This window comes from Mixophyes fleayi, chromosome 2 (genome assembly GCF_038048845.1).
Source record: "Mixophyes fleayi isolate aMixFle1 chromosome 2, aMixFle1.hap1, whole genome shotgun sequence".
Classification (NCBI taxonomy): Eukaryota; Metazoa; Chordata; class Amphibia; order Anura; family Limnodynastidae; genus Mixophyes; species Mixophyes fleayi.
The window spans coordinates 216,091,171-216,118,274 of NC_134403.1; the positions used below are offsets into that span (position 1 = coordinate 216,091,171).

At 37.4% G+C, this 27,104-nt stretch overlaps 1 protein-coding gene across 3 annotated transcripts in view; it reads right to left on the reverse strand.

Annotated features, from left to right (window-relative positions):
- Positions 1–27,104, reverse strand: part of MAP7D1 (MAP7 domain containing 1) — a 72,131-nt gene that overhangs the window by 23,148 nt on the left and 21,879 nt on the right. For all 3 annotated transcript variants that reach the window (XM_075195454.1, XM_075195452.1, XM_075195455.1), the window contains exons 2-9: positions 13,165–13,590; positions 10,006–10,074; positions 7,372–7,535; positions 2,247–2,361; positions 1,880–1,990; positions 584–706; positions 363–490; positions 72–205 (exon numbers count right to left, since the gene is read on the reverse strand). In XM_075195454.1, coding sequence (XP_075051555.1) covers positions 72–205; positions 363–490; positions 584–706; positions 1,880–1,990; positions 2,247–2,361; positions 7,372–7,535; positions 10,006–10,074; positions 13,165–13,590 — 1,270 coding nt within the window. The remainder of the gene's footprint in view (positions 1–71; positions 206–362; positions 491–583; positions 707–1,879; positions 1,991–2,246; positions 2,362–7,371; positions 7,536–10,005; positions 10,075–13,164; positions 13,591–27,104) is intronic.

A 27,104-nucleotide genomic window follows, 5' to 3' on the forward strand; every position in this document is an offset into this window, starting at 1 on the left:
ATATTAGAAACTATTACACGTGTATTCCAAAGTGAAAACAGATTTTCATTATTTGGTAGCATTAAACTGACCTTATGTCAGGTGTTGGGGATGCACGGCTCTTTGTAGCAGGAAGTGACTGGCGTTTCTTCAGTATACGTTCCCTACTCAGGGCACTTCTTTCACGCTCATTTTCTCTATCTTTTTCCTTCTTTTCTTTCTTTTTCTAAGAATTATGTAGATATGGTGAACGCCACTTCTCTAACCACATACTTTTTAATTGATTAAAAAAAAAAACAACAACCTCAAAATAATGCTAAGGCATACAAACTAATTATGGACCACATATTTATTATTTTCCATGACTTGAAGGTACTACTCACTGGGGAGGAATCACTCCTCTTCCTGGGGGTTATGTCAGGACTGCTTGCTGTGGTCCTGCGGCGGTGCTTGTGACTGTTACATGGGGCCAGGGGGCTTGCAGAGGCAGAACGGGGACATACAAGAGAACCTGGCAAGGATGAAAGTTATTACAGAATGCCATACAAAAGAAAACTGTATTAATAGTCATTGTGAGACAGAAACATCCTACTCAGGCTCTTACTCAGATCTCTGCTGTTTCCTGGGAGAGTAGCTGCACTGCGGCTCCGTGCTAGAAAGGACAGGGTGGGAGTCATGAGACGGTCGACAATACTGCTTTCCCAAGGGCTAAGCTGCAAGCTTCTGTCTGCAGAAAAAGAAACAGGATGGAACAGATGAAGAGAAAGAGACTAACTAAATCAAATTACAATAAAAACACATTTTTTACAAAGTATCCAAATGTGATAAATTGGAACTTAGTTGAGCAATTGCCATTTCCATAATAACCCTATGCTGAAAATTATTGGGCTAAATTGAGAATAAATATGTGAACTATTATTTTGTCTGATAACAAACAAGAAAACTGACTTGGTTTATCTATAGCAGAGAAAATAAAAGATAAGGAGACAAATCTAGGATTAGAAATGTTAGCATGATAGTGAAAATATATACCTAGGATTTACTCCAAAAAGTTGGAGGACAGTTGTAAATTTTTAGGTGTGGGCTACTTGGCTCCTGGGTGGTTGTCCACCCGGCCTTACCATATATATCCCTCTATAGTCAGAGGGAAAAGCCGATGAAGTGAACTAAGCTTACGGTTCACAAAAGTATAAAATCAGTAATACTGTGCAGTGCATAACACAACAACAGCCTTCTGATTCAAAAGAAACACTGTCAGAACAGGAAAGATTCTGCATTGTCTCTACAAAGGAAAAGACAGGCCAGCAACTTCACTGTTACACAATGATGAAACTTCCACCTCCGCTATCCGCCTTGGAAATACTTAGGAAGCCAAAGCTGGTAACCAGCTACATTCTTAGGAAACTGAAAGTACTCCGGAGCCACTGAGGAGTAGCTGTATTAATCCTTCTAGAAAGGAAAACGGAGGTGTTGCCCATAGCAACCAATCAGATTCTAGCTTTTATCTAGTACATTCTAAAGAATGAAAGCTAGAACTTGATCAGTTGCTATGGGCAACACCTCCACTTTTTCTTTTTAGAAGATTTCTTAAATCTACTAGAGTCTTAGAGCAGTTGTTACATTTATATGCTGAATTTCTCATCTGTATACATTAACAGACCATTAAGATTGCAGTCACAGAACCTTGTACTCTCAAATACTCTCTACTACTCAGTCGATCTATAAGCAATCAGGGGCAAAGAAACACCTAATTGAAATCACATTGTAATTTTGACATGAATGGATTTACAAGAAACCAGAAATAAGCAAAACCTGATTTCTATCATGCAGATTAGACTGAACTGGCATTACCACCATAGATCTAGGGTGAACATTCTCCACAACAATCCACAGCTCTTACTTCTGTTGGGAGAGTTCCACAAGGTGGCAGAGGATTTGGATAATCGCTTGTTGATTATGGAGTCAACATGTCTGGGAAGGTTTACTGCAGACACGGAGCATCTGTTCCCAGCTGAAATAAAAAAAGAACACAAAAAAAGTGAAAAAAGAGCAGATAAGGTGACCAGTTACATATATAACAACTAAACTCTGTGCAGACGAGTTGTAATTTAGATCGCAGAATTGAAATTTAGATCCAAGAATTAAAATGAACAGAAAAATATGAAAAAATCCAGAAGAAAACGTACAGTTCTATTCTGGAAGAGTAATATTCTTCTAAAAAAGGAAAGCAGGTTATAAAGAGTACCCTTATATAGTGTATTACTCACCCCCTTTCTGTCCAGGAGAATTCTGATTCAGTGCCCCTGCCCAGGACCATCTCTGCTGGCGGATCTCTGCCCAGGTCTTCTTTGTTGTACGACTCACTGCAGCTTCATATCTCTCCTAAGAATTCACACTATGTTATCTATGCTATAATTACAGTTTATTTTAAAAAACAAAAAACAAACAAACATACAGAATCACGGGACTGTGCTAATTCTTTTTATAGAATGTAAAATTTAACAACCGGCTGCTGTTCCACATTTATACATAAAATCTACCTCATTTACCAAAGGAGCTACAGGTGCAGATTAAATGCACACCTACATGCATGTGTGATTGCCACTAGGTATAAAGTGCTTTTTTTTTTTGAGGCCTGTCATGAGAATATTTACAAAAAGTTGTTACTTTTGTACCATATGCCCAAAGTGCTCCATAACATCTGTTTTCTTCTTTGGACTTCTGGAGTCAGAGTCCTTCATTTGGGTACAAGGTCTCATGTCTTCTAGTAAAGTCCTTTAATATTGTCACATTAAGTTTTCAATATTCAATATAACCCCCCTTTTTATACCATGTCATTTATTAATTTACTTACTGGGTCCACAATTTAGTCTCAATAGCAAATACGATAATCAAATCTAAAACTTAGTTTATAAATTCCTCATGCCAAGTTTTGCAATGAACATTCGTTGTACGGAAAACATAGCTGCAAATACGTCAAACATGGTGGATCTGTTGTGCAAGGGCGCTATCCCTGCTGTATTTAAAGCTGGACTCCCAGTCATTTATTTCATCTATGTTCACTAGGGATGGAAAAAATACCAGGAAATTTAATGTGTAGCAATAGCAAATGCACACCATGAGCTGGTACTTGTTTAAACACAGGCGGAAGTAGTTATACCGAAACAAGATTAAGACTAGTGGTCAAAGTGGAAATTTAGAAGCGACTGTAGGAACAATGTAATGGGAATGTAAGTGAATGGAATGTGTTCATCTTACAATGAAGGCAGTGGGAGAAGTAGCAGTATGGCATAACACCGTATACAGCCTCACTTCCACCACCGATTAAAACAGATAAATCACCGGCCCCTAATTCAGGAATTAATAAAACAATATTTCTCATATTTATTGTCTCCCTTTTAACCCAGACAGTGCCACAAGATTGGTGGAAAACAATCTTTAAAATGGAAACAAAATCAAAACCAGGAACTTACAGTCCTGTGAGTCTCACTTCTGCCATGGGGGAAGTGATTTACAGCGATTCTGTGCAATGCGATTTTGAAAGTTGTATAAAATAATTTGGAAAAACAGTTTCAGCATGGTGTTATGAAGGGCCGACCATGACTAATATATTTAAGTTGGTATGAGAAGGAAGTTTCACGGCAGTGCAATTTGTGTGATCTATTTAGATTTTGAAAACTAATTTAATACTAATTCACACAACAGTCTGTTTTAACATCAAATGTGGTCTATGTTTATATGCATGAACATGTACTATATGAAAATTGCAACTAGTAAATTGTGGGGTAATGACGTTAAATCGATAGGCGATAGTAAGAAAACTACTGGAAAAAAGATTGACAAAATGTGAGACAACAACAAAAAGAAATTAGCATTAACAGAAGAGATTATTTCAAAAGATTGTTGAAATTATCTATGGGTTCCATATCCAATAACACCCACATTTTATTTTTTGCCAAAAATTCATAAGACCTTGGATAGACCACCAGGCCTTCCCATTGTTTCTGGAATGGGGTCTCTTAGCACTAATTTATCTCATTATGTAGATTATTATTTACAGGGATATGTCACTTCTCTTAAATCTTATATTAAAGTCACTATTCATCTACTTAGAATCTTGAAAACACTATCTTGGAAATCTTTATACTTCTTCGTTACACTAGATGTCACTGCTTTATATACCAACATTCCACATAACAAGGGTATAGAAGTTATAAGAGAAATACTCTGTGTTAATAATATGGAAGAGAGACAAAGAGTTTATGATTGACTCTATTACTTATATACTGACACATAATTATTTTGTATTTAACACTGATCATTTTTTACAGATCACTGGGACGGCCATGGGCACGAGGTTCGTGCCTAGCTACGCCAACCTATATATGGGTCACTTTGAAGATCAGTATATATGGTGTGGCCCCTATGTCACAAACCTCATGTACTATGGCCGATGCATTGATGACCTAATTTTTATTTGGGATGGAACCGTAGAATCTATTCAAGACTTTATTACATATCTTAATAATAATGTATATAATCTAACCTTCACAGGAAATTGGAGCCCTGTTAGTGTGAACTTCTTAGATTTAACCCTATTAATAAATAATATGTAAATTCATACTGAAAATGACCGCAAAAAGGTTGATACTAATAATTATATTAACTTTAAGAGCGGACACTACAAACCTTGGTTAACAAATATTCCCAAAAATCAATTAGGCCGTATAAGAAGAAATTACTCTGATATTACAACTTGTGATACACAAGCAAAAGAGCTATTAAGATCTTTCAAGAGCAAAGGATATCCAAAAAATATCTTGGATGAAGCATATACACATACTATTAATATGGACAGAACCTCCATTTTAGAATTCAAACCAGATAAGGAAAATCATAATAAAATGAATAAATCAAGAGATAATGGTTTAAAATTTATTTCTAAATACAATACAAAGTCGAATGATATCAAACAAATCATCAAGAAAAATTACCACATTTTGAAACAAGATTCTATCTTGAATACTGTGATTCCTGAACATCCGTTTATAGTTTTTAAAAAGAATAAAAATATGAAGAATCTATTAGCCCCTAGCCATTTCTCTCTTAAGGAGAACTATGAGGAAAATTTACATAAAGAAGAGTTCTTGTCTAATATAAAAGGAAACTTCAAATGTGGAAGGACACGTTGTACCACCTGTAAACATATAAGAAAAAAAGATAAAGAAATAACGTCTCATTCCACAGGGGAAGTTTTCAATATAGAAGGTTTCTATAATTGTAATACAATGTACTCTATATATGTGTTACAGTGCCCATGTGGCACACAATACGTGGGTAGAACTACTAGATCTATGAAGTTGCGTTTTATGGAACATAGAAGAAATATTATCAACAAATTGGAAAATCATAGTGTATCTAGACACTTCAGAGATATACATTCTGCTGATCCCACTAATTTAAAAGTGTCTATTAAAGAATCGATTAGGCCTACTTTGAGAGGAGGAGACAGGTTTAAGATTCTCTGCGAGAGAGAAACATTTTGGATTTTTAAATTACCTCATGCCTGAGGGCTTAAATGAACATATAGAATTCTCTCAACGATAAATGTATTATGCATTAAAATAGTCTTTAGATCCATTTTCCTTCTTTTCTGTACCTCTGTCCCCCTACCATTATATGTGTACATATAGATACCACACACAGGGTATTCCATGATGCAGTACATTAGATGCAGACTATCTACATCTTTTAATGTATCTTATTATATCTTTGTTACATAGACACTTCATTTAATCTGTATTTGTACATATAAGATATTGTTGGGAAGTTATATGCCATGCTATTCTATCTTTGTATAATTACATCCCTATTTTGTTCTTCCATTGAATTTAGGATATAGCTCACTAGATTAATGCTTAGCTACGAAACAATACACTTATGAGGTCACAAGTTCTAATCCCCGTGGGGATAGTTAAATTTTCTAAATAATAAAAATGTTCCTTTGAATGTGGATATTATCTCATTCTATTTAAATTCCATTTATGGAATATGTTTAGGCACATTTTTGTGCAGATAACGAGGTGTGTGTGTATATATAGAGAGATATTTATACTTCTCTTCTCTCCAGTCAGATTATATTATTGCATTTATATTATATAGATGGTTTTTGTATTTTATAATTTGCATAATGAGCAATATAAACGAATATGTTAATCTTATAATCCGGTGTTAAACTGTGAAAACATCTATCAATACACACGGATTTTTTCTATATATTTCCTACATGGAATACTAACAAGCAAAGGGTTAATACCAAGTGAAAAACATCACCAGATGAGGTCTCATTAAGTAGAATGAACAACCAATCATGAGGATATGAGCCTCTTAAAAGACCAGAGAGAATGGGGGAAAAAACATCTTTGAAAAAGTTAGCATACTGCTATTGAAACGTATTAGAGTCAGGACTCCCTCACATCCGGATCGCTATTTGAAGGAGAAGACATCTCCATTATCTCCAAGGAGACTATTTTGCATCATTTTGAAGATTCAGGACGAATATATTCACTCAGTGTGTATGCCGAAACTGCCCTCACTCCTGTGGCAGTTTTACAACGGGATATCACTCCTCGGCACAACGGAACTCCGGCACCTGAGTACACTCCTCCCGATACCTATTGATATACACCACCCATGTCCACCAGCGGTGGTTTGTCAGCTATCTTCTCGGGATTTCCAGTGGTGAGATAAATACCGCAGCATTTTCACCATCTATAAGAACTTTATTGATCATTGTGGGATTATATGAGAGCCACATTAAGGAAAATTGACACATCACGCATCAGACCACGCTGAATTCTATTATGGATCTGTGTTCATTCACCCTCACGTTGCAGCTGCACCTTACTATTGGGTGAGATCTCTCCTGCTACATTTTTGTTGATTATCAGGACTTGGTCTACAACACATGTTTTTATGATAGTGTGTACTGGCCAGACACTCATTTTATTGATTATTATCATCTCATTGGGAATGTGTTCATTGTAACATTGTATCGGGTATTACCCGCCATATCATTTGGATGATATACATGTGAGCTTGGTCACTTATTCTTTTTATATATAAATAAATATATTTTTACATCCTTTTTGGACGCACCCTGATCATTCTATTTTTTTGTTCTACACACTTTTGGGAGACTGGCAATCTCCTCAGGGTATGCGACAAGAAGATATGTGAAGCGATGTTTGATATAGAATATATTATATTGAGGTGATATTTACAGTTGTAGCATAGTGAGCATATTTGTCTGTTAACAACAAAAAGAATTCTGGAAGTCTGAATTGCAACCATTTCTGTTTACCAAAGTTTCCATTCATCTTGCACTCTTACCTTGTTTTTCTCATGCTTTAACCTTTGTCGTTCCTCCTGCAGAACCCTTTTTCTTTCTACTTTGATCCTCTGTTCTTCCAACTTCTTCCTCCTGTCTTGTAACTGTTTCTCCCGGAGCTGCTTTGCCTTTTCCTCTTTCTCAAGCCACACATTCTTCTTGGCAGCTGAGGAGTTTAAAGAGAGAACTGCATTAAAATCATAATCTTAACATTTGAATAGCAGTCTACAAATGAATGTCCAAAAGGTAGTATAGAAGTTCACTCTCCTTTAGTAATACAGCTCCATTATAACTAAGCGTTCAAATAGTTTCCAGTGAACTGAAGCTTATTGGTGTAGGAACCAAAATTGACAAACATTATGCTCATTTTACTAGTAATTGTTTATAAAGCTCTGCACACATGTATGAAATGAACTCAGAATATTTACAGTGGTGCTCTGAAGGGTAAACTGAAGGGCGAGATGTTAGGCCGTGCATCAAACAGCCAAAAACCATCAGTGGCTCTGCATTGCTTTCCTCTGCAACACAGCAGGAAAGTCTGTACAAAGAGCCTCTCTTCCATCGGCATGGTGACATTGAGGACTGCAGAGGTACCACCTGAAAGTTCTGCAGTAGGTTTAGATCAATTTTTATAGTTGAGATAAAACATTATAAAGAATCTGATCGATATCTGTAAACCAGCAGTTGGAGGTTTGCCAGAGAACGGGCTCATTTCTTGAACACCATCTTGTCTCCTTGTGCATGCTTTTAAAGTCAGAGGACAGTGGCTATATTGAATCCTGCTAATTGAGAAAATAACTTACTGTGCGGTGTACAAGATTGCATATTAGCAAAGCTGCAATAAGGGATATAACAGACAAAAAGACATTGGGTAATACAAATTAAAATGTGTGTCTTTGTAGTTAATTATAGAAAGACTAAGAGCAAGAACAGAAAAAGAATAAAAAAGGTGACCAAATGTCAAAAATAGGTGGGAACACATTAAGTCTGGATTCACACTTTTCCTTTACTTGTAGCATCTTTAAAGTGTTATGCGGTTGCAAGTCATTAAACAAGTTGCTATGACACACTGCCCTTGCAATCCAGCACATCTACTACTATCCACCATCCATCTTCTTGGATTATGCCCTCATTGAGAAAATTAGACTTTCCTGTGCTGACCCTATCAGAATTTAAAGTGGCCTTGCCTTTTCATGTAGAAATACATGCTGAGTAGATTCCTCATCCCTACATGACATTTTAAACAGGAGAGGTTTAGCTTTGGAGACATAAATAAAAGCAGGGTAATAATAAAACCAGCACTCTATGAGAAGCAATCATGGCACACAGAGCAAGGTCAAATATTGCAGATCGGATTTGAATTTGGCAATCAAGCCAAACAACTGTTTTGTAAGAGACCCAATACAGTCTAGGTTTTAATCAGGTAACCTGATAAATGTGTACTAATCAGATATCTAGTGGCAACAGATTTTTATCATGGAGAAAGTGGGAAACACAAAGCAATGTTAGTCATATTTGTTTTAAATTGTCTAAAGTGGCTGAAGTAAAAAAACAAAACAAAAAAAGATCAATTGTGGAAATAGAATCACTTAACTTATCTAAATATGGACCTGGCTTATGTTTACTGTGGACCCAAGAAACTCAGTTTATTTTATTTACTTTGATCTTGTATGTGCCAAGTACTAGTTATAATGACTTTATATTACATGGATGAGTGATTTTTACTTTTTCTAGGGACTTGAGTTTTAAGAACAGGTTATATACAGTATCTACTATTATAAAATGTCCACTAAAATGTGGCAAAATCTTTCTCATCATCTCATGGCTGTCTCACCAATGGTGACCTGTAAGGGGAAGAGTGAACACAGGTAAGTGGCATTACTAATAAGTTGAAACTAGTTTCTCCAGAGCATATTCCAACAGAGACAGTGGAAGGTCTGATTGCAGGCCTCCGCCAGGGGATGAGAACAGAAAATATTACATACAAGTCTCTTGTTGGCTTCCCCCAAGAATAACACTTATAGATAATAAAGGGAAACATGTCTTAACATTTGAAGGCATTGGGTTAAGTTGAGGGCAGATATTGATAAAGTAATGGGATTACAGTGGCTTCCCTGATGCTCAACTACACTGCATCGTCTAATTAGATGATGTGGTGGTGGGATCTTAGTTGTACAGGCACTAATATGTTAATATTGATACTTGATATTTGTTTGCTGTCACTTCAGCATTTCCTTCCCCCTCTACCTCACTATGAATCTGTTTTGTAACCATTAAATTTAAACAGAAGGCCTGCTATTACAGGAGAGAAAGTAGAACGAATATGAAAGTGACCAAAAAGTGACTTAAAACAAGCTAAAGAAAAATCTGCATAGAAGAGTTAATTTGCCCTGGCATGGATTTCCTCCTGACATCTCCGAAAGAAGTAAAATATTTATACTGTGCAGCCTTCATGGCCAATGAAATATTCATGTGTCTGAGCTTTCCCAGGAAGAATGCATTTCAGAAGGCGTGAGAGGCAGCGCACAACCCGTTCTGAAAGAGAGTGGACAATGCATTGCCAACAAATGTTTTGCTAGTTTCTCCAACAACCATGAGTTAACCCAATTTTTTGCCACGGTCTTAGAAAAACTCACCCAGATACTTGGCCCTTTCTTCTCTCCTCTCCTTTGCCTGCTTCTGTCGCTGTTCTGCTTTCTGGGTATCTAAGGAAATTTAAACACAGGCTCTAGTAAAGCCTCTTTCTGTGCATATTGGCATTGCACCAGTAAGGAGGATCATCAATACACTGACATACATTTGAAGACATGTAATAATCTAAAAAACATTAATAAAAACAAGAAAAGTGTAAAAGAGCGTTGGTTATATAGCGAAATCTTATTAATTTTCATATTTATTAAGAAACTAGTGTGTATATATATATATATATATATATATATATATATATATATATATATATATATATATATATGCCCAATGAGCACTGTGGCCTCCATCATCCGTAAATGGAAGTAGTTCGGAACCACCAGGACTCTTCCAAGAGCTGGCTGGCCGGCCGTCTAAACTGAGCAATCTGGGGAAAAGGGCCCTAGTCAGGGAGGTGACCAAGAACCCGATGGTCACTCTGTCAGAGCTACAGCATTCCTCTGTGGAGAGAGAAGAACCATCCAGAAGGACAACCATCTCTGCAACAATCCACCAATCAGGCCTGTATGGTAGAGTGGCCAGACGGAAGCCACTCCTTAGTTAAAAGCACATGGCAGGCTGCCTGAAGTTTGTCAAAATGCACCTGAAGTACGCTCAGACCATGAGAAACAAAATTCTCTGGTCTGATGAGATAGAGATTGAACTCTTTGGCGTGTTTGGAGGAAACCAGGCACCGCTCATCACCAGGCCAATACCATCCCTACAGTGAAGCATGGTGGTGGCAGCATCATGCTGTGGGGATGTTTTTCAGTGGCAGGAACAAGGAGACTAATCAGGATAGAGGGAAAGATGAATGCAGCAATATACAGAGACATCCTGGATGAAAACCTGCTCCAGAGCGCTCTTGACGTCAGACTAGGGCAACGGCTCAGCTTTCAGCAGGACAACGACCCTAAGCACACAGCCAAGATATCAAAGGATTGGCTTCAGGACAACTCTGTGAATGTCCTTGAGTGGCCCTGTCAGAGCCCAGACTTGAATCCGATTGAACATCGCTGGAGAGATCTGAAAATGGCTGTGCACTAATGCTTCTCGAACCTGATGGTGCTTGAGAGGTGCTGTATACGAGGAGCTGGGTATTTCAATCAGTTTGCTGCTGATATCACCTAACTCATTTCTCCGCCTCTAAAAGGGCTGACTTCATCAAAGGTAACCTCTGATGAAACCGATGAAATGTTTTTGAACAATGTATTCCAACCAATGTATTCTCCTTGTACGGCGCTGCGGATACTTTGTGGCGCCCTAAAAATAAAAATTAATAATAATAATAATAATAATAATAATAATAACCACACAATCTACTAGGGGACTTTGTTGTCCTGATTCTTTGAACAGCAATCGTTACATAATTTTTCGAAATTATGTATGGAACTTCTGTGGCCATTTGTATTTGCATATATAAAGGGTTATTAATCAATTATAACTGGTAAAGTATTGATGCTGAGTCGTCGGAATTTATAAACAACTGTCTTTCAATTTTGCCATAATCAGGGAATATACATTTGATTATATTATCTGTATATATTTAATTGTTTTATTCTTAATAAATATGAGAATACTATTTCACTATAACCAGCGCTCTTCTAAATTTTTGTTATTTTTTGTACATATCTGGCTGAAACAGTATTTGCTGTATGTTGTATTAACAGTTGGTGAATTATTTTATGATATTTTTACCTGTTAGCGCCTAATTATCTGTTTTTCAGAATAAAAATAGTTTTGTTTAAAAAAAACAAAAAAAACAAAAAAACACACAAGAAATATTTAGCCTAAAATTGGAACACAAATATGTGTTTTGTGATTTTTTTATTTTAGAAATGCCTCAGTAGCTATTCTACATTATCTTCTTACAGGCAAAACAAACAAAAACTTTAAGTTTATTTGCTGAAGTGAACGGCAGAATGGGGTATACAGTCCCACCAGTAAATACAGCTATTAAGACCCAGTGTAGCTTAATATTAAATGTGGAATGCATGTTTTACAACATAAATGTATGATTATTTAAACATGTATTAAAACCATTAAACAGATTTGTATACCATAAAAACAAAACAAAAAAAAACAACGTCTAATGTTTTCCATATGCCAAACATGTTACAAGGGATGGATTTGCAGATAACATAGGTTATATGCCCTCACAGTGTCACTGGAGCAGATGATTCGCAGATGCCACATTTCCTTGGGAAAGCATCCACATACATTATACATATGGGCAAGTACAGGAAAAACCTCACTGAGGCAATTTTAGAAGATTTTTTTCTCCATGAAATAAATGCTACGTAATCTATTCATACACTTCTTCCTTCTGACAGGTTTTGATTATTTGGTTATTCGTAATAGTATATGATTATTCAGAAACAAACATCATGAGCGTAAGGTTTGAAGGGCCCACCAAGATAAATATTTTAAAGGGTCCCACTACTAAGATTAAATAAGTAGAACAGATATTTTATGCTCCTAAAACTGGATACTTTCACACGTCAATATATAACAGACATTTTTCAGAAAGAGTAATAAGGCTTAGAAGGCCACCCAGTAAAGACACTGGTAACTTAAAGAGCTAAATTGTAAGAGAGTCTCAGAGTTCACTAAAATCAGGTACACTGACAAGCAAGCACAACACCTTAAATATAACGTGGCTTTTATTTGTGTGTGCAACACATTCCCCCTTTACCATATGTAATGGTGTCTTATTTTTGGTACTGTAATACTAAAAAAAAAATAATAATATTTTGACCACAGTACCTCTGCTTATAAATTGGCATGTCTAATATTTCAGGAGTTTTGCCTACGATGGAGTATGAAATGAGCACTAGACTCAATATGATATGTAGCCATAAGACAGGAAAGATAAAGTACATTCCACCTGCACCACTGATGCTTCCTACCTGATCAGACCAGAATGGCTCATATAAAATTGCTGAGTTATAATGACATCATAGCACCAACAAATAAAGATCTCCACCATGAAACATGGAATCAGAATCTCTTTGCTGTTGGTCTTATTTTTACAACACTGAGGATACAAACATAATTACTTCTATATAACAACCACTCATTTTAGAGTAAACAAGGTTTATGAGGCGCACCTAGTTTTTGTCTGGGACTAACAGCAGTGGTAGGAGACTGTGCAACAGGTGAAGAGGTTCCCTCACATTTTACAGTTTGTTGTTCTTTTGTAGAGCTAAGACTCTCATTTGTTTGTGAGGTGTGTGGATTTTCTGCAAGTGGCAAAGCACTGTGGTCTTCAAGGGGTAATCTGGGCTCTTGTGCTGTGGAAACGCAATGTCCCTCTGTTTGTGATATGGAAGTGGGCCCTTCAGCTGCTGGTGCAGAACTGGGTCCCTGAGTCTGTGGATGGGAGACGTGGCTCTTATCCAGTGATGGTGAACTGGCAGTTTTTGCCTCTGTCCATGTGCTAGGCTGACCAGCTTCTAGCCGGGTGTCTGGGCTGTGTGTAGAAGACTCTGCTGGAGTTTGCTGTACATCATTTTCTTCTGCGGTTACTCGGATACCTGGAAAAGGACAGATATTACTACAAGGAAACAACAACTAAAAAACAAAACAAAGTCATGTATATTTTTTCCTCAATTCTGCTGTTGTGCAGGAGAGGATAAAACAGTCATAAACAAAATATCATAATGAAGACCAATATTCTTCCCCTAGATACAGAGTTATTAACATTTATTTTACCATTCAAAGCACGAATTAAGGCACACTACACACACACACACACACACACACACACACACACACACACACACACACACTGTACATACATAGTGTAGTCAGCATTTGGGTGCTGGTTGAGGGTCTCCAGCCAGCAACCTTCAACATAAAAGTGCTTTAACTCACGGCAAACCACAAATTGAAAATAATAAATACCTAGTCCCATTCTGGGCACAGTCTCACTTTTGTAACCCTTTCTAACATGTGTGCAGCTAATTTACTCAGACCCTCTCAGGACTTCTGTCTCTCAACACCAGCAGGTATATTTACTAAGCAGCGGTTCCAACAAACCTGATTCTCGACACTTTGCCCTCATTTTTTTTAAACTGCAATTTTGCAAAGGACGAAGCCCATCAGAACTCGGCTGCCTCTCTTCATACATGCATAGGCCTCACTTGGCCCTCTCCTGAGCTCTACAAGCTCCCCTGCTAATTTCTGTACTCAGCTTCCAGAGCCCCACATGGGCTCTATCCAGGGTTTATTTTTTTTAAATAAATAATAGTGTTAGAAAATAAGGTACATGTACAAAATAAGAAGGGTGACTCAATAGTTAGTTTTTAATCATAGGAAAACTCATGCATCTCTCTATGGTTCAAGACCCACAGATTAAGACTGCATAATATGTAGGTGCAATATAAATAAAGGTTAATAAATAAGTAAAAATAAATATATGTGATATCCTATACTAAATCACTATTATACATTGCCTTGGAATGTGATGGGGTTATATAAATAATCAAAAATACATTTATTTCCATCCATGTTCAATCACTGGCATGTGTGATCTTACTAGAGATGCTCAAACCAGACGCGGTTTGTTGAATCTGTTCTACAATACGTCAAACAAAAAAATACTTTTTTTAAAAAATTGACAGCTTCTGAAAGTATTGGAGAACAAGGATGCTTTATAGTGAAACTCAAATACTGAGATGTGTATAGAAAATCAAGTGAAATTGCAATACCAGTGCTTACCAAAGCATTACAAATCAAGGTAGCAATACTATTAGGATTGGCAAAGTAAAAGTAACATTGGTCCTAAATTTAGGGATTAAAAACGAACATAGGACTGACACTAAAAATTGGACTGACACTGACCAATGGATTACAAACTAATATTATAGGTGTTTGGCAAGTACCAGAGTGGATACTGAAAAAGGGACTAGAAAGTAGTATAGTAATGCGCCACTGGCGGAGGAATTGCAGAGTCATATAATACTAGTACAAGAGCTAGGAAAGCTCATTATTAGAAGAGTTAGGATTCACATGTGTTCTGATGCTTTGCAAACAGTTTTTTTAAAAAAATGGATGATCAGTCATATATTTTGAAAAAAAAACAAAAAAAAAAAACACATCAATGTATATGATGAATTATTTATTTACTATAGGGATTGATGATCCGTAGCTTTACGATTGCTTAAGCAGAGAGCAAAGCACGAGAATACAGATGCATGACTAAAGGCCTCTGTATAGGGAGACAAAGTGGAACTAAAATGAAAGGAACAAAAACAAAAACTCCCAAACATTCTGACAAGCTATGGTAGATGGGAGACTGCCAGAACAGTGTTGTCAAACTGCAAAGCAGTCATAAATTGCATCTAAAAGTTGTTATACTTCTGTGAAATCCACATCCCTAATCATTGTCTTCAATCAATTGACCACACTACCAAAATAGTGTATGCCACAGCAATCATTTCTTTTCTTTTTAAATCTAGCTATATACATCACTGTATTTCCCATTACCTAGTTATCACTATCATATCTACGAACAGAAACCTCATTCATTGAGTCACCAGGTACAATCTAGTCCCATGCAGGGAGAATATGCAGTATGTACAATGGTTAGGACTTACTGTATAACCCACAAAGCTTTAGACCTGAGTGGGCACACTGAAGCTTAATTACAAACATTGGGCAAGTCTGCACAATTTCAATAGCAAGCAGACATTTGTTTTCATTGCATAACCTACAGTGGTTACAGTTGTTTTAGTGCAGATCTGCACCCTCTAAAATGTTAGTAAATGGTACAGATTGTCAGATTACATAGTTACATAGCAATACTGGAAATGGCTGAGGTAATACATTGTAACATAGCACTACTGGTACTAATCAGGGATTACATAATAACCTATCATTACCAGTTGTGCTATATTACAAGGTCACATAGCAATATTGGTACGGATTAAAGCAGTGGTTCTTCATCTTTTTCATGTTATGACACACCGAACTCTAATTTAATTTTTTGCCCCGACACACCTATGTTAAAATATTATAATTTAAAAAGTTTGTAATAACTTACACATTTGAGATGTTAGTGCAAATTGTCTCTTTCCTTTCATTTCCTATGAAAATGTATTACACACATTAGGGCCGATTCCTTACCCAAACGCAAAACAAACGCAATGGGCGGTTTTTAAAACAGGCACATGCATCAGATAGAAGCATGTCCACATTCAACAAGGAGCGGATGTGAAGATACGTCTGTGGAGGAATACAGGTCTAGGTCCACTCTGCTCCAATAGACAATACACTGCAGGATACGACCACTACATATGTGGAATATAAAGTCACAAAAGAACGCACAGAAAAAAAGCTTGAGGTGGGAGCCAGACCTCCAAGCAGGTCTCCTGGCAGTATTTTAGAAATCTTAGTGATGCCAGAGTGAAGAGCGGCTAAGCACCCCCTAACCCTGTGAGCAAGTGGACAACTGCCAATGAGGACAATGTTAAAAAGTCATGTGCAAGGCGAGTTAATCTGTCTGGATTGGTTACAAGGGCTGGATTACCACTTGCCAATGACACTTTAAGGGGGGGAATTGAATTCCCCCATTGTTCTACAGTAATTTTAATGCAGATTTTTGCTAACGGCTCACAGAGCAGTAAAGAAAAATCAGTGGCGAGATTACCGTAGTAACAGTAATAGTGCACTGCCCTAGTTGTTTCCCCCCTGAGAGCAATACACATAATTCTGCTTATAAGATCCAGCAGGATAGCATTTGTCTGCTACAAAACTGTGACCTAAAGATGAGAGCTGTCCCTGGCTGTCCTGTGTTGAACCCCGAGTCCTGAGTCATCATTCTATCACCCTGCAGTCCTGATCCAAAGTAAGCAGGCAGGAGAAACCAGCCATAGTCTACTGCAAAGAGGTACTGCAGCAGCTATAGCAAACACCCAGAGGTAAGTGGTTCCAGGTGCCGTGAAATAGCTTAGTGGTGGCAGAGACTACTCTCCTACAACTAGTAAGCAATTGTTACTTACGGATAGTCTGGTGGCTGAGTACCATCTGAGTACCATCAGTAGGATTTAGTGTTTAACATGTGTTTTTAACTCAAGTTTAGAGCATATTAAATATATGTGACAATAAAAATAATTGTGCCATACATCTTACCATTTTTATGTGTCACACGACATTATTTGCAGTTGAAAATTTAACTGCATTTCATTGCATTTGAGAAGAATGTAAGAATTATATGTGTTTGGCTTGAACAGGACAACAACTGAATTGAATGAACTTGTAAAACTGTATGTTAAATACATATTAACATATAAATAGATGGAAAACGCATTGTAAATGCCTGTGTGTACGTAGCCTACATGATAATAGCCAATTCACCAGGAGGGCAGCCTCTGACTGTAGAAATAATATAGTAACACGATAAGAGTATTATGCTGAAAAATTATATATTATGACAATACTCACACAATGAAAACAAGGCCTTACTCTCAGGGGGAATGAAAAAAAAAAAAAGTACACTACACCAGAGTTAGCAAAGCAAAATAAAGGCTACTTGCGCTATTTCATGGGTTAATTTCCTGTGAAAACAGCTGGGTAGATAGGAGCCCTTATTGTTCCCCATGACCCTTTCTTTAGAAAGCTGTCCATGTGACCCATCCCAACAGGAATGATCAAGCTGCAGAATATTTATAGTTCATGTGCAGCAGGAAAAGAACAAACATGTGTTATAAGTAAAACCCTTAATGCATTGCAAGAAATAATATTGGGCCAGGAGCCAGTTTCTAATCTCTAGTCACATGGGAAGCATTGGGAAGATGCTAGTGCTGAAATAATTTACAGGTTTATATTGACAAGTGAATGTACCGATTGTGCTTAGTGGACAGTAATCTAGCTCTTGATATAAATGGTTAACAGGAAAGCCATTTCTCACCACAGATTTCATACACTTGTCCTGCAACTGCTACTAGATATGTTCCATCTTAACTATTTCATTGTTGTGGTTCCTAAACTATTAAACCTTGTTATATTTTTACCAAACTATCGGCATTGTGTGCAAGCAGTAAATGTGTGCTACCATTTCGAAGCCTAATTTCAGGCAAATGCAGCTAAAAAACACAAGAAAGGGGGAATAGCAAAAGAACACACTTATAGTGACTTGATCTTTCCTGCAGTTGCTTAGCTTGAATAGAAGGCACCTTAAAAGTGACCCAAGTAATGTCTACAGATATATTTAAGGAAAAAGCAAAGATTTGTGTCACAAGCTTTTGCCAAGGACCCTACAGGTGACAAGGCAGCATCCACTGCACTACTGTAAGGCCATACGCACACTGGCATCAATTTTGTGTGTCATGCTAGCCATGTACAAAGTTACGGAACTTTGTAGCAGAGTTTTTTTTCTACAGCTTGTACCATTCATGTTCATTTAGCGCAAGTGTTTAGCGTAAGCATTGTTGAAGTCTAGGGTGAGCTCCAATGATCCAAACACCAGTAAAAATGCAAACAACTGCATTCCAAATGCATTTGCATTTGACACAGGGTCTTAAGGCATATGTACTGGCGTTTTACGATTCATCGCAAACATCATTGGATGTAACGACTGCTTAATGTTAAGGGAGGGAATCCTAGCAGAATCGCTGTATGCATGCCATTTTACAAGTAATGATTTCAATAGTTATAATCAATGAGGCAAGCATTTGGGGGAGTCCAAAATGAATTGTTACCCTTGTGAAGTTAATTTGGCAGATTCTTCAGATGGTTTTATTTTGCCTTCCTCTGGATATACATATTCATTAAAAAAAAAAAAAAAAAAAAAGGGTCAAAACTAAAACATCCTTTCCTCGGTCCTAAATTTGTGCACACATTGTAAGAATATGTCATCTGTCGAAAAAAAATGGATTTCTGATTTAAATTTGACAACACAAATTAGATGTAACACAAATTAGATGTAACCAGTAGTTTAGCATTTGTGCCCGACTATTGGAGCATCTGGGGTCAATTACTGGTCACTGACTACATCACTTGTATTTATGTGTTGGACCCATACATGGAGCAATTTGTTAGACATTCTCATACACACCATGTATGCCATCAATAATGTCTTGTGCATCCCTTCACTTTTCTGACTTTTCCCAAGGATAATAAAACAAACTGAATACCTATAAAAGGGGGAAGAAAAGAAAAAAAAAATACAATACATATTCCCCACAACGGACAAATGTTGGATGTTTCTCTTCTCAGATAGTGCATAATTACTTTTCAAGTTAGAATCTTCAATAAATTGCTTCTATTTCCACAATGCCTGAGCTAGTAAGTGAACAAGTTGTGGCCTAGCCTGTTAGTTGTTGTTTGGAGGGGGACGACAACGTTTGGGACAAAATTAAGGTAGTCCATCTTCACCACGCAGATTTTTAGTGTAAATACCTGTGTACTATTGGGGGTTAGTGATTTGATTTAGGAAACAGTGTAGGGGGGATATCTCTCTAGAGTTCAAAGGTTATTCCCCATTGAATGCACCCCTCCCCCATGGCTTGGAAGACAGCTTCATCCATTGAGGAAAGAGGCTGCAATCACCACAGCTGCCCTCTGTACATTCTCTTCCTCAGCTGCCCTCCCCAGGACCGTCAGTAATGCTGCACCTGTTAGCTGAAAGACTGTCTGGGGCTCAGCCCTATCCATTGAGCTGTTGCCAGCTGTCAGCCAACTTGGGCAGGGACTCACCCTACAACTATCCAAAGGTCCAGTTTCAGTTCTTAGACACTTTTTTTTCTAAAGCCTTTAAATGAAAAACATGGCTTTGGAGTCCAAATACTCATTTCTCCCTACGCAACCCTATTTGTTTCGAAAAATATTGAAAATCTGTATGAATATATATATATATATTATATATTTATATTATTGTTTTATCTATATGTTTTTGCTGTGTTCAATTCTGGAGGCCATATCTCTAGAAGGATATAAATTCATTAAAGCCTGTACAAAGAAGGGCAACTAAAATGGTGCATGGCCTACATCGCAAAACTTACCCAGAAAGACTAAAAGATCTTATAGCTTGGAGAAGAGAAGGGAAAGGGGGAACATGATAGAAACTTTCAAATATATCAAGGGTTTGAACAAGGTACAGGAGGGAAACATTCTTCAAACAAAAAAGTATTAGGACACGAGGACATGCACTGAAACTGGAGGGAAGTAGGTTCAGAGGAAATCTGAGAAAAAGTTACTTCACAGAAAAGGGAAGTGGATAAGTGGAATAGACTCCCATCAGAGGTAGTAGAGGCTAATACAGTAGAGCAGTCTAAGCATGCTTGGGATATACAGTAAGAATATCCTTATAAAGAATAAAAGGATCAAATAGGGTTTAAGGTTACCATATGTCAATAAAACAATGGGCAGACCAGATAGGCCAAGCTGTTATTATGTCCTGTCAAATTAATATACACATACATACACATATATATATATATATTCACAAATGGACTAGATGGTGTGATTTTATTTGTCTAATCAAATACTACCTGCAAAGCATGCTAAACATTTGTTTGTTTAAATGTTATTTTCATTATTAACTTTTATCGCCTTCTTCCCTTTGATGACAAAGTTTTAACTAAATGAAATGACAAAGGTAATTTCCTGCATTTACAACACAGTCAACTAAATGTTAGTAACAGCATTTAGTTTATTTTGCTGATGCATTAACAAGCAAAGCTTCCAGCTGCTAGCAGACATCAAAAGACAGGGAAGGATCCACACAGCCAGCCTTTTATACATACCACATATATGATTACCACGTGGCTGCCAGCTCAAAACGGAGAAGGGCCAGCAGTCAGTCAGCATGAAATAGTCCAAGGAAAGTATATGGGGACAGGACTACAAGTTAGGGGAATAAGTAGACAATAAATGGAAACAAAAAAGTGATTCTACTAAGGGAGTTTGGGGTGATTCATGCAAAAACCGTAACAAAGTACCTTTTAAGATACACAAAAGTAATTATAAATATTGAAAAATGGGTCTCAATACAGCTTGAGTGATTTCAGAAATAGGAACACTAGAATGAGCACAGTAGTGCATTTACTCATCTTTATCGGAATATCACAGTACATCTATGAAATATCTTCAAGATCACCAGACGTCAACAGATTCCCCAATTACGTCAAAAAGGACAGATTAGAAAAGCACAATGTACTGTTAAAAAAAGGCAAAGTGGAACATGTCACACAGACAAAAATAAGGACTAGGAATAAGCTACACACTGCCATAGCAATGTGTGAAACAATGATGAACTGACATGTTCTGCATCTTTGTTGGTTTCAGTCAGAGTGAGATTAACACTTGATACATGACCTCAGGATAGGCCTTTGGCCTGCTCACTGTCACACTGCTGAGTCAATAAGCAGTCATCGACCACAACATTAAAACCATCTGCCTAAAAATATTATGTAGGTCCCCCTCGTGTCGCCAAAAACAGCTCTGACCCGTTAAGGAACGGACCATTTTTGGTAGGTACTAATCACTGCATACTGGGAACACCCCACAAGACCCGCTGTTTTGGAGATGCTATGACCCAGTTGTGTAGCCTTCACAATTTGGCCATTGTCAAAGTTTCTTGGATCCTTACACTTTCCCATTTTTCCTGCTTCCATCAACTTGCTGTTAACTTGTTGCCTAATATATCTCATCCCCTAATAGGCGCCATTGTAACGAGATAATCAATGTTATTTACTTAACTTGACAGTGGTTTTAATGTTGTGGCTGATCGGTGTAGGTCTATTTTTTAATCACATCAAATTTTAATTTGTTTTAACACAATCTTCAAAACTTTTGTTTTGTGACAAGTTCAACCTGCTTACAATAATTAAATTAAGAAAGTGCATGTGAAAGATGAGGGGATGCAATACTACAAAAGGAAAAATAAAAAAAGTAAGAAATTGAAAGCAGAAAAATATAATTTCATTAGATAGGGATAAACACTGGCAATCAGATTGAGCGTGAACAAAATAAATGCAGGTTTGTGCTATTAGATTGAATGCCAGGCTATGCATATAAGTAAAATCTCAATGACAGCCCAAAAGAGATGTAGACAATAGAAAAGCTGGAAGCCTATTCTCCCAGCCACTGAAATACACCCTTGGAGTGGAAGGGAAGCAAAGCTGCGGGCAGTGAATTCTGTGCGAGAGGAGGACGAACAGCAACAAGAAGATTAATACACAGAGACCACCCCTGGAATTCTCATTCACGCAGAGCCCATCATGTGACTAACTAAGCATCAGAGGATAGTCATGTCTACCACACTCCCTATTTTATAGAATGGCCTTAGCTAATGCTGTAAGAATGCAGTCACTTAAAACTCCTTCAGTCAAATAACTCACCCAGCCTTTTTGCTGTGCATGTTATTATTCACTGCACAACTTGTGCAAAAACCTTCTTGCATCACGGTTCATAATTGCAGACACATCTTGGAAAACGTATTGGGAAACACTTCTTTGTTTTCATATTTAGAGATATGTTAATGATACAGTACTTGCCATATCTGACAACATTTAGGAAAATTGTTCCACAGGTAACTGCAGAAAATGTGATGTTGTTCATAGCAACCTAACATCTGCTTTCATTTCTAACATTTTTTAAAACTCTACTAGAGAAATATAATTGATAGTGATTAAAATAATGTTTATTCATATACCAATTACAACTATATTGTATGCATTTGTAGTTTGGTAAAAGTTTAAAGTTTAAGAAAAAGAGAAAAGAAAGGAAACTAGAAACTGACAATTGACTGTGATATGAGAATGCTATATAATATATATATATATATAAAAAAAAAAAAAGAAAGTCAACTTCAACAGCCTGGATAATGTACTCAAGTTTTGGGCCCTGAAAAAAAGTGAAAGCTTCAGGAAAAAGTGCCGTTAATAGCAACTCAACAAAAGTTCACAGAGGCCAATCTGATATTTAGAAGCACTTGTTATTGTCAAGTTTAAAGTTTAGATTCTGCAAATTAGGAAATGTAATTGAAATAACACAACTCTATTACAATTACCTTATAACGAAACATGTTGAGAGTGGTTTGTAGAAATCAGCAAATGTGAAAAAAAGACGAGAGTTTGCTTATAGGCAGAAGACTCTGCTCTGTTAAAGTCACTGACTTCACAGGAGATATTAAGGCATCCACATAATCATTGCAGCAAACTGTCTTAAGTGCCCAAAAATCTCCACCCTAGTGGCTGTGTCATCCACAGTCCCATGTGTGTAGTCATGAGGCCAGCTTGTCTACAAGGGACACACACACACCAGTGACCTTCACTATATTCTCTACCCCAGCCACAGTCATTTTATTTAGGGGCACATCATAAATCAGTCACTGCAAAAGAAAGGGTGACAAAACAGGTCTATAACTTTACTTTTATTCATGCAGTCATTTGTGTTTTTATGTCTGTGGTATTCATTAAAAATACAATGGCCTTTTCTGTATTATTTTGTTACATTACTTTTCTATCCACTTCATCTATTTAAAAAGTGCCTCAAACATTAAAAAAAAAGTTCAAGACCCCATTTTAAATAAAATGGCTAAAAAGGGCAGTGCTTTTAACCAAAGCATTTAACTAAACAGTGGGTGTTTTTTTTACAACTATGAATACTGCCCACACATGTAGAATGACAAGCTGCACAGATGTGGGCGCTCAGACACATGTCCAAATAACGAGATCACAATAATAAGCTAACCACACACATGCACACACTTCTGGATCAGGCTATAACTTCACGTGCATCATCCTTTATTACTCTATTGTTTTTTAATCGTTCAGAACTAGACTTAAATTTGGAAGTATAATTATATAGATCTCAAGGAAAAAAAAACGTATAGCCAGCTTATGGGTAATATTTAATTTAACTTTGTTTTTCAGGAGCAGTTAACATACATAGAGTACATAGAAACATATTTCATTTTATGCAATTATTACAATGGATATGAGTTGTCAACTGTTTTATCAGCTGTGAAAAATGAAATCTGACTATTAAACTGCAGTGCAACACCACCAATGGCAAAATTATTATGGAAAGAATGGAATACTTGCAAATAACTGACAACTTTTTATCCAACTTCTGATCAGCAGATGCATATGTTTAACATCATTCCTGACAAGCCTAAAGAAAAACAATCACAGCATGTCCTAATACTGTTAATGGGAGCTCACATATCAGTTCTAAGATAATTAACCTTATCCACATTTTTACTTTTTGGTTATGTGACATTACTTTGTACTACAATGACGTACATTTCTAGTGTGCAGCACCTATGACAACACTTCCTATTTTGCATACAGCCTGCAAGAGAGTGTGCAACCAATAAACCTAGAAATTAGTTTCTTGTCATTCAACTGCAACCAGAGGCTGGCTGGGCTGGGCACAGTCCCATAGTGGGCTATCTTGGGCTGGGTCACTGGGCCACCTGCAATTTTTCCCTTTAAAACATTCCTAATAGCCTGCTGAGCTGAGGCTTGCCCCCGGGCTAAAATTTGCTATTCCTCCCCTGACTACAACTTAAAAATACTGAAGTGGCTGAATACTCTTGGTTCCAACCAGTGTTTCCACTTACTGTTTTTTTATTACCTTGATAATTGGAGAGCTCCCAAAGTCACCTTGTGGTCTCTTATGAACTACAAGAACGTAGACAAAGTATGTAATGTCACTCTAGCTTAATTGCAGACTGAAAGAAGTAAGGAAATAACAAAGGAAAGTTAGTTATGTAGAGTTTTAGCTACATATTTTGATACTTATATATTTGTTAAACCAGATATTCTCTTCAAAATGATTTAAAGGCAAAAAAACAGGATACATCGGCGGTTCCCAAAGTGTCCGCCGCGGCTCCCAGGGGTGCCGTGGCGCTGTCACTGGGGTGCCGCGGACCAGCAAGCAAAAAAACAAAACAAAAAACCCCCGTACAAATCCGCGCGGCGCCGGGCGCCAGGACCCAGCATCCTCCTCTCTGACTGAGAGAGGAGGATGCTGGGTCCCAGCGCCCGGTGCCGCGCAGATTTCTAGTCTGACAAGCTGCGTGAGAGAGGAGGTCTCGAGGAGAAGTTACCGGTTGAGAGCGGGATCTACATCTGTTAAGTTGACCCTGGATTAGGAGCATCCGGACAGACAGCCTGGGGAGGAAGGTAAGTGAACTACCCACCCTTCCCAGACCTGTGCACGGACCTTTTCGTGATTTAACCCATGACATTCCAATCCATCTATGGACAGGCGGCTAATGCCCTTGTGCTAGAGACCTACAGAGTTCTCGGCATACATCTCCAGTTTTCCAACGTTATAACATTGACTAATTCAGTTTTTTGTTTTGGCATCATTAGGAGGTTCAGACCATCTCCTTTGTTTTTCCCCTTGGCTGCCCTATTTCTCTTCCACGTGGGAAGCGCAGATCCCCCATATTTTTATCTTATATTTTGTTTGTTTTTTATCTGGCTGGCCCGCGGCACCCCTGTGGCAGAGGGCAGAGGAGGGGGGACAACGTGGCAGAGGATGGGGACAGTGTGGCAGAGGAGGGGGACAGCGTGAGAGGCGCAGAGGGGGCAGAGTGTCTGGAGTGAGGGGCATTTTTGCATACAACTAAATAAGTATTTCTGTCCTGACCTAAATACGTATTAAATTTTTTTGACCCAACTACTTCTAAAAACAGGACTGCTCAGTAATTATTTTAAGAGGGGTGCCTTGAAAAAATTATGGAGACTCTAAGGGTGCCGCGAACTGCAAAAGTTTGGGAACCACTGGGATACATGAAAGCTCAACACAGGACAACCACCTTTAAGCAAAAATAAAATCCTGCTGTGCAGCTGGAATGGATGAAGATAAACATCACAGCTTAGACACTTTTTCTTTTTTGTGAACATAAGGCATGAGGTGCCAATGGTTCTTCTAGTAGGAGGCACTATGGGAGTATGTATATGGCAAACATTCATTGTTGCAGTTTGTTTATTCTTTAAAACTAAAATAGGCCAATTAAGTTAGACATTTTTGCTTTTTTTTAAAAAAAAAAAAAACAAATAATCTGTATAAAAAGTATCTGAATTTTCTTTTGTTTAAAAAATAAAATAAAAAATTAACGCGACTGTCTACACCTCCCTACAGATACATAATGAAATAAGTAAAACCACCACTTGACAAACATACTGTATTTATTAAAGGTTGTGCATTACTGAGCTGAATAATATACATGAAATTGCTAAAGTGCTTTTACTTAACTATGTTCACCATGCTCTATTATTCCTCTGCAGCAAGAAACCATGCTAGGTAGGAGAGGTTTCTCTAACAGAGCACACACAGAATGAATGACAGAATGTCAGACTTCCCTTGCAGAATTACACTGTGTGGATTGGATGGTTTGTACAAAAGGGGAAAGGCCACAATGTTATCACAGTAACGCAACATCATGCAGAATCAAATATTGACCTGTGCCCAGTCACATTATCTATTTTATCGTCATCATTCATATCTAAATATATAAGATTTGGGGTTTACAGAGCCATATCAATCTTCAGGTTCCTAAATAACACCAATCTGTTCAGAGGTGTTAAATTTGCACAATCCCAGTTTTCTAAAGGATGTCACATATTTACACAATTATGGGGTTCAGCTTTTTGACACGTTGTGGGGTGGGGAGAAAGCCAGGTAACAAACAAGAAAATAACTTCCTGTGGGTCATAAAACGGATATCTCACACAAAACTATGCTTAAATACAGCAAATTTGCTAGTCAATCATGATTAGGTATATTGACATTAAATAAAAGGGATTCTAAATACAGACATTGTACCAGCAAACTTGTAACACCAGTGGTTATGAGACCTTAGTCAAACAGTGACTACGCCGCCGTGTTTAAGGCTATCTGGTTTAGCTTAAGTTCTCATTTTTTAAACAGATTACTATCTTATTAAAAAATACATCACACTGAGGGCTTGATCGCACATATGTGCAAGAAACCGGATAAATCTAAAAGTGAATACACACTTTAGACTCGTTTCTATCGAATATTTTCAATGCATTTTCAGAGTGTTCGTTAAGCATTGCAGTTCTAC